The sequence below is a fragment of the Megascapheus bottae genome, chromosome 8 (genome assembly GCF_031878675.1).
Source record: "Megascapheus bottae isolate mThoBot1 chromosome 8, mThoBot2.hap1, whole genome shotgun sequence".
NCBI lineage: Eukaryota > Metazoa > Chordata > Mammalia > Rodentia > Geomyidae > Megascapheus > Megascapheus bottae.
Window position 1 is genome coordinate 9,908,477 of NC_143516.1, and position 19,208 is coordinate 9,927,684.

The window sequence follows — 19,208 nt, forward strand, 5'->3', positions numbered from 1 at the left end:
CATCCGCTTTCTTTTTATTTTATTTTTTATTTTATTGTTGGAATAATGTATAGAGGGGTTATAGTTACATTCATCGGGTAGTAGGTGCATTATTTCTCACACATTGATACCCCTTCTCATGCTTTTGGCCCCGTTTGCCTTTCCCCACCCCCTCCCAATCATCTTGTTTCCCCCACTTCCCTTTCCTTTTTCAAATAAATAAATAAACATATATACAATATACCAGGTAACAAAGTCAGATATAGTAACCACATGAGATTAACCATAAGGGCAAAAAAAAAAAGAGAAGAGGAATAACATAGTACATTAAGAACAATGATCATACAAAATAAACCTCTTGTTTCCATATCCTAGAGCTCATTTCATTCAGTCTCATCCTATATGAACTTGTATATATAGGTTTTGAGCTATTATAATCCTCTGCTAGGAGAGTCCTAGATGTGTACTAATTATTACAAATGAGGGAAAACATTGAGCCTATTTTCCTTTGGGTCTGACTTATTTCACTTATTATTTTTTCCAAGTCTTTCCATTTCCTTACAAATAGGGGGATGTCCTTCTTTCTGCTGGCAGCATAGAATTTCATTGTGTATAATACCACATCTTCTTGATTCATTCATCTACTGAGGGGCATCTGAGTTGGTTCCATATCTATGGTAAATAGAGCTGCGATGAACATCATTGTGCTAGTGGCTTTAGTATGTCCTTGTTTCTGGATGATTGGGTAAATGCCTAGTAGTGGAATTGCTGGGTCATAGGGGAGTTCTATGTTTAGACTTTTTAGGAACCGCCATAATGCTTTCCGTAGTGGTTGAATGAGTTTGCACTCCCACCAACAGTGTAGTAGTGATCCTTCCTGGCTACACCCCTGCCAGCATCTGTTGTTATTAGATTTCTTGATCATGGCCATTCTAACTGGAGTGAGATGGAATCTCAGAGTTGTTTTGATTTGCATTTCTTTTATGGCCAGGGATGTAGAGAATTTCTTCATGTGTCTATAGGACATTCTTATTTCCTCTTCAGAGAAGTTTCTCAAGTCTTTGGCCCAGTTTTTAATGTGATGGTTGTTTCTTTGAGGATTTGTTTTTGAGAAATTCAATTTTTTGAGCAATAGGTATATTTTAGATTTAAGGACCTTGTCTGTTTTATGGCTAGTGAAGATCTTCTCCCATTCTGTGGGCTTTCTATTTAACTTGCTAGCTATGCCTTTTGCCACACAGAAGCTCTGCAGTTTAATGTGGTCCCATTTGTCTAAACTTTCTTTAATTTGTTGAAATACCCACTTTCTCTAGAAGCCAGTTTCCCTTTTATTTCTTTTATGGAAACTGTTATTTTATTTATTTTTGCCAGTCCTGGGGCTTGAATTCAGGGCCTGAACACTGTCTTTGTGCTTTCTTAAGGCTAGCACTCTACCACTTGAGCCACAGAAACACTTCTGGATTTTCCTATGTATGTGGAACCAAGGAATTGAACCTGAGTCTTCGTGCATGCTAGGAAAGCACTCTTAACACTAATCAAAACTCCTAGCCCTAGAAGCAGTTATTTTTTTATTTTTACTTTATCAATATTTCTTTATGATTAAAATTTTTTATATTTGGTTGAAAACAAGCTTCTCAACTCAAGGTAAGTATTTTCTTATATTTGATTAGAAAACCTTTAGCATTGGCTTTTGAGTTCTTCGCCCATCAAAAATTAATTTTTTTGTATGATAAAGAAGACTTCTGTTTTCATGTAAGTAAAAAACTATCTCAGCAACTGATCTTTATTATTCCCCCCTTCTCCTAAAATCTCTGATCCAGGTGGGCTTTTCGTAAATGTATGATGGGTATCTGAAATCTGTTGTCAACTTTATTAGTCTATGTATTTATTTTACATCAATATTTTATGATTTTTATAGCTTAGAGCTTTGTTTTGTTTTACCCAGTCTCCCGTTTCTTTTTTTTAAACCTTATTTCTTAAAAAAATTTTGCTGGTCCTGGAGCATTAACTCGGGGCCTTGTCTCTGTCCCTGAGCTTTTGTGCTCAAGGCTGTACTCTTCCACTTAAGCCATAGTTATAACTCTAATTTTTGGGGTACTCTGTTGTAGATAAGATTCTCATAGGCTTTCTTGTCCAGCTGGCTTGGAACCACCATCCTCAGATTTCAGCCTCCTAACTAGCCTTTCAATGCTTAGATTCAGTGTTCAATAATATTCCCTGATTTTTCCAGATGAACTTTAGCATGAACATAGGATTCTGAACATATAGGATTACTATATGACTTCGTGAAAAACTCATATTTTCAGCAGTGAACCCTCTTAATCATGTACAAGCTATAGCTTCTTTCTCAATTCCCTGCAGTCTATTTCAATAGATGATTATAATTTTTTCTATAGAGCTTTTGTATATTATAAATCTTATTCTGCATGCAGGATAGTTTTGCTTGCAAGTAGGAAGCACATATAAAGAATATAAAATAATTATTCGGTATTTGCTGCTGCTGTAAATAAATTTGATTTTGTATATAGGTTAATTAGATTTTCTTTTAAACATTTCATGGCATCACATATCAGAAAAGTAATAAAGCAGTTCTATGTAAGGATTTTTAAATAAGATTTGTTAAGCCTGCCTAACTGGATCATTGGTTTTTTTTAAAACCTGGAAGTTTAGAATTTGTAGGATGCAGCTGGTAAAAGTGAAAAATAACACCACTGGTTTTCTATTTCATAACTAGCAAAATAAAAAAACACAGAAGCACAAAACCTAGAGTGACTCCTCCTCAGTGAATTTAAGCCAGAGCGTATGTAGTTCCCAAAGGCATAACACATTCTGGGTAAATACTATTCTACCTCCATCTTAATTAGTAAATAAATCTTCCTCTCAAGTATAGATGGAGTATTTAGAAACCTGGAATTATTCTCAGGTGGGGAATGGTGGGTCACACTGTAATACCAGAACTTGGAAAGGAAAAGCAAGAGGATCGTGAGTTCAACGCCCGCCTCGCCAACAAACTGAAATCAGACTGCATCACAAGACAAAATGAAGCAACAACTTTAGTACAGTACAGAAGCAAACCCAAGCAGTATTCTCTGATTCTAAGACAAGAAGTGTTTAATAGCAAAACAAAACAAATCACAAAATGCCCTCCTAATCTGGAACTTGAACTGGCCATTGAACAACTCTCCAATGAACCAATGGCTCATGCCTGTGATCTTAGCGTCTAAGAAGGCTGAAACTCAGAAGACTGAAATTGAAAGCCAGCCCAGGGGAAAAAAAGCCTATAAGACTCCATCTTCAATCAGCCAGCAAAATGTCAGGCTAGAGGCATAGCTCAAGTGGCAAAGCATCAACAGTGCAAGTAAACCAAGCGAGTGTGAAGCCTTGAGTTCAAACCCCAATATCAGGACACACCAAAGAAAACAAGAACCAACTCTTGAAGAAAGGGAAAGAAAAATACATAAGTGATGATGTTTGGAAAAATAATGATGTCAAAAGCAAAAGATACAAAAAACCTGTAGAACAAAGCTAAAGCAGTTGTTGGGGAAAAATATAGGAAATTTAATTCCTATGTTGGGCAATGAGAAGAAATAAATTAAATGTTAACTCAGATATGTAGAGATGTGAACTGATGGAAACCACGAGAATGGAGGGTGAGGTTGTGATGAAGAAAACCGAGTAAAGAGATGGACGCATTAAACTGCAATGCCTTGTGCTATCTTTTGACATTCAGAAAAAAGTAATTTTAAAAAACAAACCAAGGGGCCTGGAGTTTGGCCTAGTGGTAGAGTGTTTGCCTAACATGCACAGAGACCCAGGTTTGATTCCTCAGTACCATATACATAGAAAAGAGCTGGAAGTGGTGCTGTGGCTCAAGTGGCAGAGCTCTAGCCTTGAGAGAAGTCCAAGGACAGCACTCAGGCCCTGAGTTCAAGCCCCATGCATGGCCAAAAAGTAAACCAAACTAAGAACTTAGAAAGGACTTAATCAAGCTGGTGGAAGTATACCTTAATGAATTAGGAAGCAGAAAACTAGTAGAACTAATTACAGAGACATTAATCTACTTCTTTGAGGAAAAGAATCAACAAAATAAGGAAAGCACTAGTTGGTGTAAATTGTCTTTTCTTTTTTTTCTTTTGTCTGACCTGGGGCTTGAACTCTGGGCTTGGGTGCTATCCCTGAGCTCTAAGGCTGGTTTTCTTCTGGTTTTCTTGTGGTTTTTTGGAAATAAGAGTCTCACAGACTTTTGTGCCCAGCCTGGCTTTAAACCTCAATCCTTAGATCTCAGCCTCCTGAGTAGCTAGGATTACAGATGTGAGCTACTAGCGCCTGTCTCGGATGTAAGGTTTCTAAAAGAATAGATTCATAAAACAAATTATAAGGCTGAAGTTAACCATCAAACTAAAGGGCATTTGTCATTTTTCTAACTCAATGTAATAAACTCAACACTCAGATGAAATGCATAACTCTACCAGAAAATTTGATATTCAAAAACTGCAACAGGATAGGATAGGAGGTCTAAAGACTGATAGGAAAAAAAAAGTTCTCAAAGAGCTTCTTTAATATCAGGTACACATGGCTTCAAAATGGACTTCTACCAATATTTAAAGCTAAAAGATCAAATAAACCCAAAGCTATTTTCACATCCCGGTACACAGCACAAGGAAAATTCTAAACTCTTTGTAATGAGTATTGAACATTGTTAACAGAACTTTTCAAGGATTATAGGAAGAAATAATTTCAAACCAAACTTCCTCATGTATGTGCGATACGTGTGCATGCATGCGTGTGCGTGCGTGCGTGCCTGTGTGTGTGTGTGTGTGTGTGTGTGTGTGTGTGTGTGTGTTTAGGGATGCAAAAATAAAGCAGGAATTTTCAGAACCTAAGGCCATAGATGAGAAAGCAATGAAAGAAGATAAAGTAGACATGGATGGCAGATCTGCATCTTCCACTCCCCCAATCTGTCTCCCTCCCTCCCTCCCTCCCTGTCTCCCTCCCTCCCTTCCTCTCTCCCTTCTTCCCTCCCTCTCTCCCTCCTTCCCTTCATCTCTCCTGCCCTTTCTCTCTAGGTCACTCACTCTTTCTCTCTCTCTTTCTTGCCCTTTCTCCTCTTCACCCTCCAGAGTCATGCAGATACATACAAACGCTTTGTGCTTACAAAATACTGGTTGAGTTACATGAGAGTCCAACCCACAGACTTGGAGGTGATCTTCCTCTAGATGGGCTTTGCCCACACTTTAAAAACAAGTGATTGGAGATATAGCTCAATTGAACAGTGCTTGCCTAGCATGCCAAAACCCTGGGTGGATCTGTCCAGTCCCTAATACTATAAGGGAAAAGAATTTTCCCAGTGTCAATACAGAAAATACATGTCAATGCATACTGGGAACTGTTGGCTCATGCCTGTAATCCTAGATACTTAGAAGGTTGAGATCTGACGATCATAGTTCAAAGCCAACCACAGAAGGAAAAGCCATGAGACTCATCTCCATTTAAACACTACAAAACTGGAAGTGGCCCAATTGGTAGAATGCTACACTTGAGTGATAAAGCCCAAGGACAGCACCTAGGCCCTGAGGAAGAACGAGAGAAAGAAAGAAAGAAAGAAAGAAAGAAAGAAAGAAAGAAAGAAAGAAAGAAAGAGAGAGAGAGAGAGAGAGAGAGAAAGAGGAAAGGGAGACAGAGAGGGAAGGAAGGGAGAGAGAGAGGGAAGGAAAGAAAGAGAGAAAGAGGAAAGGGAGACAGAGAGGGAAAGAAGGGAGAGAGAGAGGGAAGGAGGAAGGAAGGAAGGAAGGAAGGAAGGAAGGAAGGAAGGAATGAAGGAAGGAAGGAAGGAAGGAAGGGACATAAAGTAAATTATGAGAATGAAATTACTTGATCACCCCTATAATGTGGGTGATTTAATCATGGTATTTTAAAAATTAAGTTGTCAAAATATTATTTGGATTATATCTGAATCAATTCAGTTGATGTTTAATTGTTAAGAAAAATAAGCCACAAAAATAAAGCAGTATGTAAATATGTAAGAAAAGTCCAATTAATCTCCTACACAGGATTAATTATTTGGTTGGAATTATGTCTTTCTCCTCTCTCCTCCCCCCCCCCGCCAGAACAACTGTATATTGAGTGGATTCTTATTGCTTACTGGCTTAATGTTCTTAAGGATTTCAAGACATATAGTTTATCTTGATTTACAATATAGCATTGCTTCCTTACATTTGTTTTAAGGAGAAATCTTGTATTGAGTATTTTCATTTTCTACCTTTCAAGCATGTTCATGGTTGATGGTTTTGCTGATTAAATTGGATTTTCCTGAAATACAAACCTGCATGTGTGCATGTGCTTAAAATGATTATTGATATATATGCTTGTATATACATCAGATGTCAGATAATTGATCCATTAAATGAGTATCATTTAATTGAGTTTTACTCAAATCACATCAAATCCGTATTTTATTCTTTTTTCTCCCCAGTCCTATGGCTTGACCTGGCACTATCACTGAGCTTTTGTGCACAAGACTAGTACTAGAACTCTATCACTTGAGCCACAGTTCCACTTTTGACTTTTTGATAGTTAATTAGAGATAGATTTCTCAAGAACTTCCTTGCTCGTGATGGCTTCGAGTCCTAATCATAAGAGCTTAGCCTCTCACGTAGCTAGGATCACAGACATTCTCATGCATGGAAGGAAATGTAGAAGAAAACCCAGACTAGGATATCTGTGCTGAAGAAAGACAATGATAACTGGCTTCTATGTTCATTTTTCCATCTTGTTTTTGTAAAGTAAAGAGGAAAAATTTGTGAGCACAGTTGTTTTCTTTCTACTATATGTTTATATTGATGGGAGATCCACATCTTTCTGGGGGTAAGGTGTGATTTCTCAATACAGTCACTTACTATTTAATGACCAAGTCAGGAGTGAATGAAGCAGAGGGATGCAAACCAAAGTGCCCAGGGTCCCAGTATTTCTAGAAAGTCGAGGAGGAACCTGGCAAGGCTGCTGACATACTTCATGATAGGTGGGTTGCTTTCAATACCCCTCCCCTATGGCTCCTCAACGTATGGGTGCTGTGGCCTCGAGCACAGCTCCTAGCTCAGAGGGGAAAATTCAGAAAAAAGATACACAAAAGGAAGTCCATTTATTCAGGTTCTCCAAAAACATGTGGACAGACTACTTTCTGAATTCATTAACTTGACTTATTTCAGAACAGTTTTTTTTTTCCAAGTAAAAAGAAAAAGGAAAACCTACAAAGAATTTAATGAAGTGTTACATAAGGGGAAAAGTCGATGATAATTTAAAAAAAAACTTACTGGAGGCATTGCAGGGGGAGGGAATGACATATTTTTATTTGTATTTTTCTGAAATATTTATAATAAACAACTTAAAATGAGAATGGTCTTGTTTCTAGCAAATGAAGTTTTTCTCCCTGCTCATAATGAGTACACCAGCAGCCATAAAAATCTGTTCTTGAATAGAAGGAGCAAAATATTTTCTCTTACAGAAGAGAATTTATTCCTATCTCATGCCTGGGAGTAAAATAACTTTCTGTTGTTCAATACTATTTCCTGCAGGCAGCCTTCCGATGAAGCAAGCCATGGACAGAGCTACATCGACAACTCTCTGGCCGGAGGTTTGGTCAAGAGAATATTCTGCCTGTCCAATTATTTTCTGCTTTACAAACACATGAATCTTTATTTTCCTTCTTCTTTTACATTTTTTTTATTCTCTAAGAGTGAACAGGAACCAAAAGAGAGTATTTTGGCCCTACTGAGAAATCCACAAATATTTCTCAGAATTTGTGAGCCTAAATAGCACCAGCCAAGCTATCCTTCAGAAACTAGATCATCTCACAGAATAGGCCAATTTGCACAGCTTTCTCCACGATTCTAGCTCTGCCTTCCAGAGGTAGGAAACTTCAATCCTCAAGGTCAAGAGACCCCCACAAGGGGTCACTCCTGCAGACCATGTTTGCTTCTGTTCTCAGTCTGTATTTTTCTAGAATGAGCAGCACTCAAGTGGGCCTGAATGTCAGACTCATTCCCTGTGGACTCCTTGGGCATACTTTGTGTTTTGTAGTGCCAGAATATACCAAAGATTAGGTGTTAGAACGGAAAGCAAATTCTTTCCACTTCTTGATTACTTCCACAGGCATTCTCATTATCTTTGCCTTTCCTCTTGTAAAACATGTACACACACACACACACACACACACACACACACACACACACACACACACACAACCTAAGAGAAATTACCGGTTACTGGGTACTTTATTGATACCTTACAATAACCATCTTTTCTTTGTACTGTATGTAGTACTGGAACTTCACTGCTGAAAGATATAGAAGGGAACTGGACCTTATGACAGGAGAGTCTAGCAAGGGTAATATTAGCCTACAGGCATGCGACTACCAGGAAAGTTTGAAACTATCAGAATCTCAGTATCGTGAATTGTCATCAGAGAGTAAGTCAAGCAATAACTCTTTTTTTTTCCAATGGACACTAGGTAGAAACTATGTGCTATGCTCCCAAATGTGAAGTGGTAACACAGTGGGTTTTATATTCTGGCAATCAACCCCAATAGCCAGCACAAACATTTGAGCAAGTCAAGGGAAGGCTGGGGAGAGAACTCTGTTCATGATAACCCAGTAAAGCAAAAATGCCTAGAAGAAAACAAACCTATGTATAATAAAGAGCAGGCCATGCCCTGTCCCCAGGTGGCCCTAAAATAAGGGGCTGGGAGTGTGGCTTAGCATGCATGAGACCCTGGATTCAATTCCTTGGTACCACCTAAACAAATAAAATGAATACTTTTAAAAACCTAAAATAAACAGAAGCATGATAATGCTAACAGCTCCTAACCAGCCACTGAGCTTCCAAACTTAGGGATAGGTATATTGGTTATTAAAAAAGACCTTTTATGTACAATATCTAGGGAAAGAGCAATGGAGAGAACAAAGCGAATTGTGCTTATCCAAGAGCTCAATTTCATCACAATGGTTAGGAGCCTGCAGAACAGAGCTCTAAACCCTGGTCTCAGCTTTCACACCAAAGCCATCTCCCATGGCCTAAATTTCATTGGGTTAATAGTCACAAATAGACAGCTTTTGATATATCGATCAATGTCAACAAAAACAGGTGCCCTCCAACACAGATGATATTAAACTTTGATATTCATAGTCATTTTAAGTTTAATAAGAATATTAGCAGCAGTATAATAGTAATATAATCATTGTTAATGTAATTCAGAATCTAAAATTTTTATATTCTAGATCATATTTTATTATTGTGATTTATATATTATTCATTTTTTTGAAATACACAGGTCTATTTGTTTATCCACTTCAGTCACCATTACCATGTAATCAAATATTCTTAGATGTAGTCATATCTTCAAGATTTCACATCATGCTGGGTATAGTTACAGAAAAAAATAACATCATTTGCTTATTCCCATTTGGGATTTAAAAGTTGCATTCCAGGTCTGTGCAGTATAAGCACAAGCCAAATGCATTTACAAATAAAAAAAAAAAACTCTTCCAAAACAGAAGAGTCTTCATCCCTGCAGTCTAAAAAGGAGTAAGCCAGAATTTATTGAGTAGCAATGAGCAAGTGAATGAGAGATTTTGGTAACAACCACAGTCCAAGGCCCCAGAGCTGCAGGCTCTTTTCACCCTGTCTCGGCTACCTCAGTGACCTTGGCCACAGCAAGGAAGAAAGATTTATTGGGTCCCATGGAAGAGACTTTGTATGCTGGAAGCAACACAAAGATAAATAACACTTGGTTCTTGACCACAAGAAGTTTACGAACTGATCAGAGCAAGAAAGACATACAATCCTAATAGCTCATATCTGCCAAAATGCAAACAACACTTCAAGAGAGGTGGAATGTGAGCCCAGTGAGATCCTTGAACAAGGAACAGCCACTTGCCTTCAGAGGAGAAGAGAGTCTGGGGGAAGGTTTTATGGAAAATTAGCATCTGAGATGAGCCTTAAAGAATAGCTAAGTTTCTGACCAACAATTCCAGGGATCAAAGGCTTTTGAGGAGCAATGGAAGGAAAACTTGAGGCTCAACGTGGTAGCTCACATCTAATCTCAGTTCTCAAGAGGCTGAGGCAGGAGGATCTTGAGTTCAAGGCCTTCCCTGGACTGCCCTACTTCTAAATAAATGAATAAACAGAAACTTGAATGTGTGACATTTCCTTTATAGTTTGCAGGCCAAATTCAGCCACTTGGTATCTTTAACTTAGACAAGGTCACTGTATTCTTTCTCATCTCTATATTCTTTCTCAGACTCTCCCCATTGGCACTGAGGGGTGACTATGTTTGGGAGAGTTGCACAAGAGATTCACAATTACCAAGAGAAGATGGCAACACAGTAGTTTCTAGAGAATCCAGAGCCAACGGGCACTGAGGCAGGGGGCACCAGGCAGCCTGGTGACTTCAGTTGTACCCGGGAAGTCACCTTGGATGGCACTGGGGGGAAGAGACTTAAGAGGACAGAAATCAAGAAAGTAACAGAGAGGCAAGGACACAAGGGCTGACATAGCAAGACCTGCAGAATGAAGACAATGGAGAAAGGCTGGCTCGAGAAACCACTCAGAAAAGAACTTGATAACTAAACTGGTAAGAAATGAAGGAGAATCCATATCTCCAAGGTCAAGAGGAAGATGACATTACTAACATAGAGAGGAAAAATGCAGGAACAGGCTTGGCAAGGAGTGCCGTACCACACTTCCCACACAAGATATTCAGAAGTGTCTGGAGACACTCTTGATTGGCATAACTGGGGGAACGGTATTCTGGCATCTCAAAGGATAGACCCCCCAAATAAAGAAAGATTGAATGCTAATAGCAGAAAAAGAAATCCAGGTCTCAAGTTAGTAGAAAGTAAAACTCCCGACATTTGTAAAATAAGAATGACTAAAGATAGGAACTTTTCGCCACTCATACATCTGTGGGAGGTAGGAGAGAATATTAAGTACGGTGGAAGCATGTGGAAAGGAAAGAGACCTGGATGGCTCAGGAAATTCCAGGCAACGTCATCTCATTGGCAGTGGGAGTCCATGAAGGTAAGGTAACATGAGAAGCACTTTCTCTTCCAAAGGCAGTGATTTGAGGATTGTGCTCAGCAAATAAACCCTCTGAAGACAGACACAATGAGAATGGAAATCCTGGAACAGGTCAGTTCAGCCATCTACCTGTCAAAATCTGGAGAGAGGGAAAATTTTAAACAAAGATTTAGGTGAAAAGAATGAAGACTAAAGGAAACAGAAGAGGAGTGGAAAGGTGTGCGGAAGGGGTCAAAAGGGAAGGGAAGGGGAAATGAAAGACAGAAATTTGGCAAAATACGGTATGAGTGGATTCTAGGGAACAAATCTCGTGACCATTTTCCATAAGTTTAAAAAAGTGTGAGACTAGAATGTATTCTGTAGAAAGCCCATTGTTTCTGAAGCAGAATCATCAATGTTATTCAAAAGCTAAGTTCACACAAGACAAAACTGTGGCCAGAACCTAGACATTTCTCTTACACTGAAAGAAATATTGCTCTGTCTCTAGTCTCAGGAGCCTGACTGTTGTAGGGAGTCCCTGAGAAAACCTTGTATAGTCTTCCAAAGCAAAGAACTGTGAAAAGATGCACCGTGAGAAACCTGGTGACCTTGAACTTTAGGATACAAGGGAGAGTTTGCAAGAAACACCACAAAGGTGATCCTTTCCTATTGGGGTAAAACCTGCAAAGACAAGGTGTACCTGGAAACAGAAAGCTACACCAAGGGAGCACCAAGAAGGAGGAAGTAGTGTCCAACTCAGCAGGAAATACAGTGTTGCAAAGCCATACAGAGCTTGGATTCAAATTGTGGCTCACTACCACCTCACTTGCTCACTTGCTCGCTAGCTCACTCTGCCCTCGGCAAGTCATGGAATGCTGTAGAGACCAGGCTTCCTTTCTGGCAATATGCCTGCAAGGTTCCTGTTTCCTAGAAAAGCCAGGGAGATTAAGCGAGAGAACATTTGTGAGGCACTTAGAGCTACTGGTACAGGGTAGTAATTATATTTCAATTCTATTTCTCTAAGCAATGCATGACAAAAGAAGAACAGTAGGACTCAACATTCCAAGACAGCCCAAGTAGGATATGTTAAAGAAAGCAATGCATTTGCAAGCTGAAATGAATTCCTAGAACTGAAAGTGACCTTCAGAACTCTCTAGTCAAATGTCTTTATTTTACTGATGAAAAAATAAAACTAGAGAGGAAAATTGTGCTTTGGAGGCATTGTACACAACAAGGTTTTAATTAAAAGGAGGTTATTCATCATTTTTTATGTAACAGAAGAGGAAGGTAGAGTTCAAAAATTACAGCTTATTGTCATGTGTGAGTCAGAAATAGAGTTCCTCTGAAAGGTTTAGCCGCCACCTAACCTTAGTATTCTATGAAACTTGCAAGACTGGCTCAATGGAGTTCACCTGAGTTAGTAAACCTAATCAAATCAACTCTTAGCTGGGTCACAGGCTAGAGAGCAAGACAGCTTTGAGAATAAAGCCATGACAGTACAAGATGCCCTTTTGCAAGGTTCATCAGCGTACTCACCTGTCCAGGAGCAAGTTAGGAGCAAACAAGAGCTTTCCTGGGTGCTCCATGGAGCGCCAGACGAGCCCGATCATCAGGATCTCTAGCCAGGCACACTCCAGAAGATGGACCTGGTCGTGGAGGTTCAAATCCCCGAAGCCTGCAATACAACAAGGAAAACTCAGCTGAGGTGCAATGCAAGCTGGTTCACCGCTGCTGCAATCAGGGCAACCAGAGATTTGAACTAGTAGGGTCTATTTTCTTTTAGCTACAGTGGAGTGTATTAAGAGCCCACTTTACAGAAATGTCAAGTAACTATGTTTTTAAATCTATCTGTATTAATGCATTTCAACATGGCTTTAAGTTTCTTAGTGCACATCTACTAAAATCTACCAACTTATGCAACCCACTTAGCTTTCTCTAAAGACCCATGTTCTGTGAATTCTCTTTAGACATTTCTTCTAGTCTTGGGTGGCCCTTAATATCATTTTTGCCTAGTTGAAGACATGAAAGTGCTAGAAATTTAGCCTTAAATCAAAGAGAAGTTAAAGCACAATAGTGAGAAAGTCACCATATTTCTCATTTCTTCACTTTATCATCAAAAAGAAAAAGCCATGGCCTTTTTAATAACATGAAAAAGAAATAGATGAATAAAATAGCACATGCAAATTCATGACTTGGAGGAATAAGTCAGATAAATCATGGTTACTTCTGGTAAAAATCATTCCAACTGTACTCTTGCTTCTACTGTTTGAACAGTAGAACTCTGTTTTGAGTGACAATATGGTAGATATTTAATACTGATGATGATGAGTAGGGAGAAAGAAGAAAGACACAAAGGAGAAAAGGAGAAGGGAAGGAGGTGGTGAAGAGTTTATTGAGCCCCTTTGGGGGGCTAGAAGCAATGGTAAATGCTTTCTTACTCGATTATTTTCATATTTATTAATACAATAGACTGAAGAGGTACAAAGCAATATCACTATTTTGAAAATACTCAGAGTTTATCGGCTAAAGTCAGAGATGGGAATACAATGTTCCTTCTGAGCTTCATTTATCCATAGAGTTAGGATCATGTGACTGAGTAAATTCAATTGCCCAGAAAAAAACTTGCCAGAGACATTAAATAAGCCAGATGTCCATCTAGTGTGCTGCTTCCCTTTGAGTATTGCAGAAGTCCATTCCCTCCCCGCCCCCTCAAATCTTTGTTCTCTTGTACCCATAGCATGGCTATTAAAAATAAAGTCATCAAAGGCCGGGAGTTTGGCCTAGTAGGAGAGTGCTTGCCTAGCATGCACGAAGACGCAGGTTCAATTCCTTGGCGACACATACATAGAAAAAAGCCGGAAATGGTGCTGAGGCTCGAATGGTAGAGATTTAGTCTTGAGAAAAGTCCAAGGACAGTGCTCAGGGTCCTGAGGTTAAGCCCAGGACTGGCAAAAAAAAAAAAAAGGAAGTCATCAAAATTCAATGCATAGCCTATAAACTTAAGAAAATTGAGACTAAGGGTAGAATTGAGAGGGACAGGAAGAATGATAAATGGGATGGCATTAAAATGCATTGTATTCATAAACTGCTTTGTTGAGTGGCAACTCCTTTGTACAGCCACTTGAAAAGAAACAAAGAGAGAGCGAAAGGAAGAAAGGAAGAGAAAGAAAGGAAAGGGAAAGGGAGGAAAGGAGAAAGGGCAGCTCTTAGCATTCATTGATCGCTCACTTCTTTGTCTTGATATCATTATACTTCTATCAGCAATATATGTCTTATATTACTTAAAGTCAAAATGTAAGTTTATTCCCTTAAGTACTGGAGTACAAATCATCTAAGGGTTATTTCTTCCTCAAATTTTGGAATTATCCACAGTTCAACATTGAAATAATTAGCTCATACATTTCATAAATGCTTCAGCAAACACCATTTTTCACCAAGTCCTTGTCTCAGAACAGTTGTTGATCCACATAAGAAAACTTAAGTCAGATACAGAAGTCACTCTGTGATCTTCTGATCTTCTCTCACTACCATGCTGTGATCAACACATATCAGGTCTCTCTTTGGACTAATACAAAGCCTTCTTGCCTTCTCTATTTCCACTACAGTGCCAATAAATAAATCTTTTTGACAGTTTTCATAAATCAAGACATATTGGTGTTGTTGTATATATGACCAGTTGATTCTATTTTAGACTGATATTCCATTGTATGAATATATCCAGCAAAGTATACCTTTATCCTTTTATTGGACATATGAGTTGTTATGAGTAGTTGATGGATCCATTGCTGTATAAATAATAATAGATATAAGCACAATGGGTTAAGAAATGATCAAATAGTTTTCAAACATGCTTGTTCTGGGGCTGTAAACCTGGCTCAGGTAGTAGAGGGCCAGCCTATGAGCAAAAGTGTCAAACCCCAAATCCAAATCCCTGTACTAGAAAAAGAAAAAGTACTTGTGTCACTTTATATACCTACCACCCCTATATGAGCCACTACATGTTTTCACTAATACTTTATATATTTTACATTTTAGACATTCTAACCCAGACACAAATGTAATCTATTGATGCGGTGATCATGTTTGTGTTGATAGTGGGGGCTTGAACTCAGGACCTGAGCACCATCTTTTAGCCTTTTTTGTTTAAGGTTGGTGCTCTAAAACTTGATCTATGGCTTCACTTCTGGCCTTTTGGTCATTAATTGGAGATAAAAGTCTCACAGACTTTTCTACTCAGGTTGGCTTTGAACTGCAATCCTCTCATCTCAGTCTCCTGGGTTGTTGGCATTATAGGCATGAGCCCCTGGCACCCGCTGATGATGGGGTTTTAATTTGCATTCTCCTAACAACTGACAATGTGGACCCTCTTTCAAGTTAATGATAAGTGCATCTATAAATTCCACAGGATTGTGTACTCACTTGAGGTGCGCAATGCATGGGTCTACCGAATTCTACATTTCTGGAGCTAGATTCCCTACCGTTTCCACTGTGTCATTCAAGACTCACGATGGCATCGCCCCAATCAGAGCAGGTTCACATCCTGCCACTGGAAAGCATAGATCCCAGTCCTGACCCAAGAGAGAGGGGAGGAAGTGCATAGCTTTGTTCCTCAGAAAATCACCAAGGTTGACAACCAATGATCTGGTTTCAGACCTGCCTGGAGGCCGGAGAAACTGGTAGCTTCACCACAGGCAGTTGGTTAAACAGATGACCTGGCTCCAGGAGAAACAGAGCCAGGCTCAGCCATGAATGCATTGTCCTCACTGTCTAAGAGGATACCACAGTCCCAGAAGCATATTAGTAAATGAGAGTCCCCAGAGAAGTGATTCCTTATCAATTCATCTTTCACTTTTGCATGAAGGCTGAAAATTGTATATAAAGTATCCTGTAAGTGAAATGCACTCTCAGAAATATTAACATTCCACTGTGAGGTTTCTTTTTTTTCTCTCTTCTTAAGACATTTCAGGGGCCGGGAGTTTGGCCTAGTGGTAGAGTGCTTGCCTAGCATGCACGAAGACCCGGGTTCAATTCCTCGGTACCCCACATACATAGCAAAAAGCTGGAAGTGGTGCTGAGGCTCAAGTGGTAGAGCTCGAGCTTTGAGAAAGTCCAAGGACAGTGCTCAAGCCCTGAGCCCAAGCCCAGGACTGGCAAAAAAAAAAAAAAGCTGGAAGTGATGCTGAGGCTCAAGTGGTAGAGCGCTAGACTTGAGAAAGTCCAAGGACAGTGCTCAGGCCCTGAGCTCAAGCCCAGGACTGGCAAAAAAAAAAAAAAAGACATTTCACTGTGTATACAAAAAATGTAATCACATGATTTTGTCATTCATGATGAAACTTACATTGGCTTTTTTGCTTCCCATTAGTAGCCTCCAAAATTACACAAGACTCTGCTCAGAAGACTGCCAACCAACGTTCCCAGTGAATGGGAGAACTACCAGATGGGAAATCTTCTTTCTTTCAGTATATTGGTCTTGAACTAAATAGGCTTCTTTTTAATATTATTATTGCAAAGGTGATGTACAGAGGAGCTACAGTTATACAAGTCAAGAAAAGAGCATATTTCTTTTTGGACAAAGTCATCCTTTGCCTCTTCCTACCACATCTTCCACTAAAGACTATATATATATTTTTTTCTCATCTCAGTTTTGAGCTGATAGAGCCAGCCAGGCATGAGCCAAAACTCCTGAAATGATGAAAAAAAGTAAACCCTTCCTTCCTGGCAGGTATGTGTTTTAGGTAGCATGTCACAGAGATGGAGAGGTGGCTATCACACCTAATAATGACATGGCAGCTTCTCCCCTCCACTGCACAGTAGCTGTTTTCCCTTCAAGGCAGCCTGCCTTCCTTCTTCTATAAAAGTAGCTCACAGAATATCCATCCCTTCCTCGATCCTTGTGAGAATATCCATCCCTTCCTCGATCCTCGTGAGACCTAGCGCTCTCTGCCCCACTTGGCTCAGGGAAGAAGTACTGTGCAAATAGTTTACTTCACCTTGGCACACAGCAAGGTTTTGCAGGCCTTATCCGTTCTTACTAGGTGTGGCCAGGCTCTTAGAATTGATGTTGAAAAATGTGCACAGAATCTTGGGGCAAATGACTAATATAACTTGAATAATAATTCAACCTAAAAGCTGAGAAAGTGCTACACAGTCTTGAAATAAAAGAGAAATCAAAAGAGCTCTTCGTTAGAGATAGGCCAAAAATTAAGCATTACTGAAAACTCATGCAAAACTTCTATGGGATTTCAGTCTGTTCAGATCCAAAGTGAAGTTGAAATTCTGTGAAAGTAAAACATTAACATTTCCCCCTACAAAGTCTGGTTTCTAAAACTAGATGCCAGAGAGTTGGATCCTTCAGTAAATCCATTGGGGGAGAAAAAACTAAAACTTACAGAAACACTATTGGCTTCCTGACCTTCAAAAGAATTAATCATGTTCTCAGTCAGATGACCACAATGTTCTCCAAAATGTCAGCTATGAAATTGCCTCTTGAATTTTTTCTGTGTTTCTTTATTACTCAATGGAAGAAGACTTGAGTAATTCATATCTGTTCTTTCCAGGCCAACGACTCAGTGCAAGATAAGAAGAATTTAAAAAAAAATCATTGAAGTTCTCTTGAGTCTGACTGTAGTTTCCTGGAGAAAGCCCCCAGAACACATAGTATCATAAGAACCAGGCCAAATACCAAAGAATTTTTTAATTTTTCCTCCAGGAAATGGTAACTTAATGCCCTTCCACGGACTACAATCTTCCTTCACTCTGAATTTTATTCTGGAAACACCAAAGCATGAGGACACATCCACAGCACTATTATAAAAAGGCTCATCTAAGTTGCAGTTTTTATTCTACAACACCTTGACATTTCTCTCAAAATATAAAAACAGTGATCGTTTCTTCATAAGAAATTCCATCTATTTAAACAAATCATGTCCTATACTGCCTTTCCAAGACACAGGCTATTTTTGAAAAATAGAAAAAATATGGTAACAAACTCCTGTAATTCCAGCCAACCTGAAGATGGAGATAAGTAGTGCAGTTCTGGGGCCGAGAGTTTGGCCTAGTGGTAGAGTGCTTGCCTTGCATGCACAAAGACCCAGGTTCAATTCCTTGGTACCACATACATAGAAAAAAGCTGGAAGTGGTGTTGAGGCTCAAGTGGTAGAGCTCTAGCCTTGAGAAAGTCCAAGGACAGTGCTCAGGCCCTGAGCTCAAGCTCAGGACTGGCCAAAAAAAAAAAGAATTGCAGTTCCAAGCTAGTCCAGGCAAAGGTCATGAGAACCCTATCTCAGCAAACAAGACAAGACACTATGTTTCATTCCTGCGGTCCCAGCAACTGGGAGGCATGAGGAGAAGGTTCAGAGTTTGAGGCTGAACTTGGGGCAAGAGTGTGAGATACTAGGTGAAAAATAACTAACACAAGAAAGCTTTGGAGTACGGCATGAGTGGGAGAGGTTCTACTCAGCAAGCTGAAGGTCCCGAGTTTAATCCCCAGTACCTCCAAACAAACGAGCAAGCAAAGCATACAAACCAATAAAAGAACGGTTACATGTATATCACCAAAATAAATAGTAATGGATTAACACTGATCTTTTAGTTAGAAACATTGTAAGTCACAATACCACGGGTGCAATCTGGCCCTCCTCTGCCCTCACCCTGCCCTCCCACCATATCCTATCAGCCATCTAATTCACTCACTCCACCACAATCCTAAATAGCCACCTTGCCAACTGCTAACAAGTTCTTTCTTCCTTGTAGCTTCCGTCACCGCCATCCTTGGCCATGAGGACTATACTAATTCTATGTCGTGGTCAATGTGGGACCGCTGTTTGTCCGAAGGTTGTCCCCACAGGCTCCCTGCCCAATCAAATGACAAGTCAGGAGCCATCAAAAGAGTCTACACTGACTAGTCAAGTTCCGGCTTGCAATCTGTGGCCTTCAGCTGGTGACTTCAGATTTCTGAAAGCACTTCCCTCCTGTAAGATGCCAGGAGACTGACTTACCAGTCAGGGTTAAGATATCTGAAAGCACTGCAGGTGAACTGGCCTACTGCTCAGCATCCCCAGAACCATCAGCAGGTTGGCAGATGCCCCACCCATGGCACTAGGGCCTCTGCTCTCTCTCCTACTTCATCCTATAGACTGCAGCTTGAGCCCAAGGCAGGCACAGAGGGCTTTTGCAAA

The 19,208-nt window shown here is 39.7% G+C and overlaps 1 protein-coding gene across 2 annotated transcripts in view; it reads right to left on the reverse strand.

Moving 5' to 3' along the window:
* Positions 1–19,208, reverse strand: part of Esr1 (estrogen receptor 1) — a 222,633-nt gene that overhangs the window by 43,178 nt on the left and 160,247 nt on the right. For both annotated transcript variants that reach the window (XM_090337946.1, XM_090337947.1), the window contains exon 5: positions 12,568–12,706. In XM_090337946.1, coding sequence (XP_090194072.1) covers positions 12,568–12,706 — 139 coding nt within the window. The remainder of the gene's footprint in view (positions 1–12,567; positions 12,707–19,208) is intronic.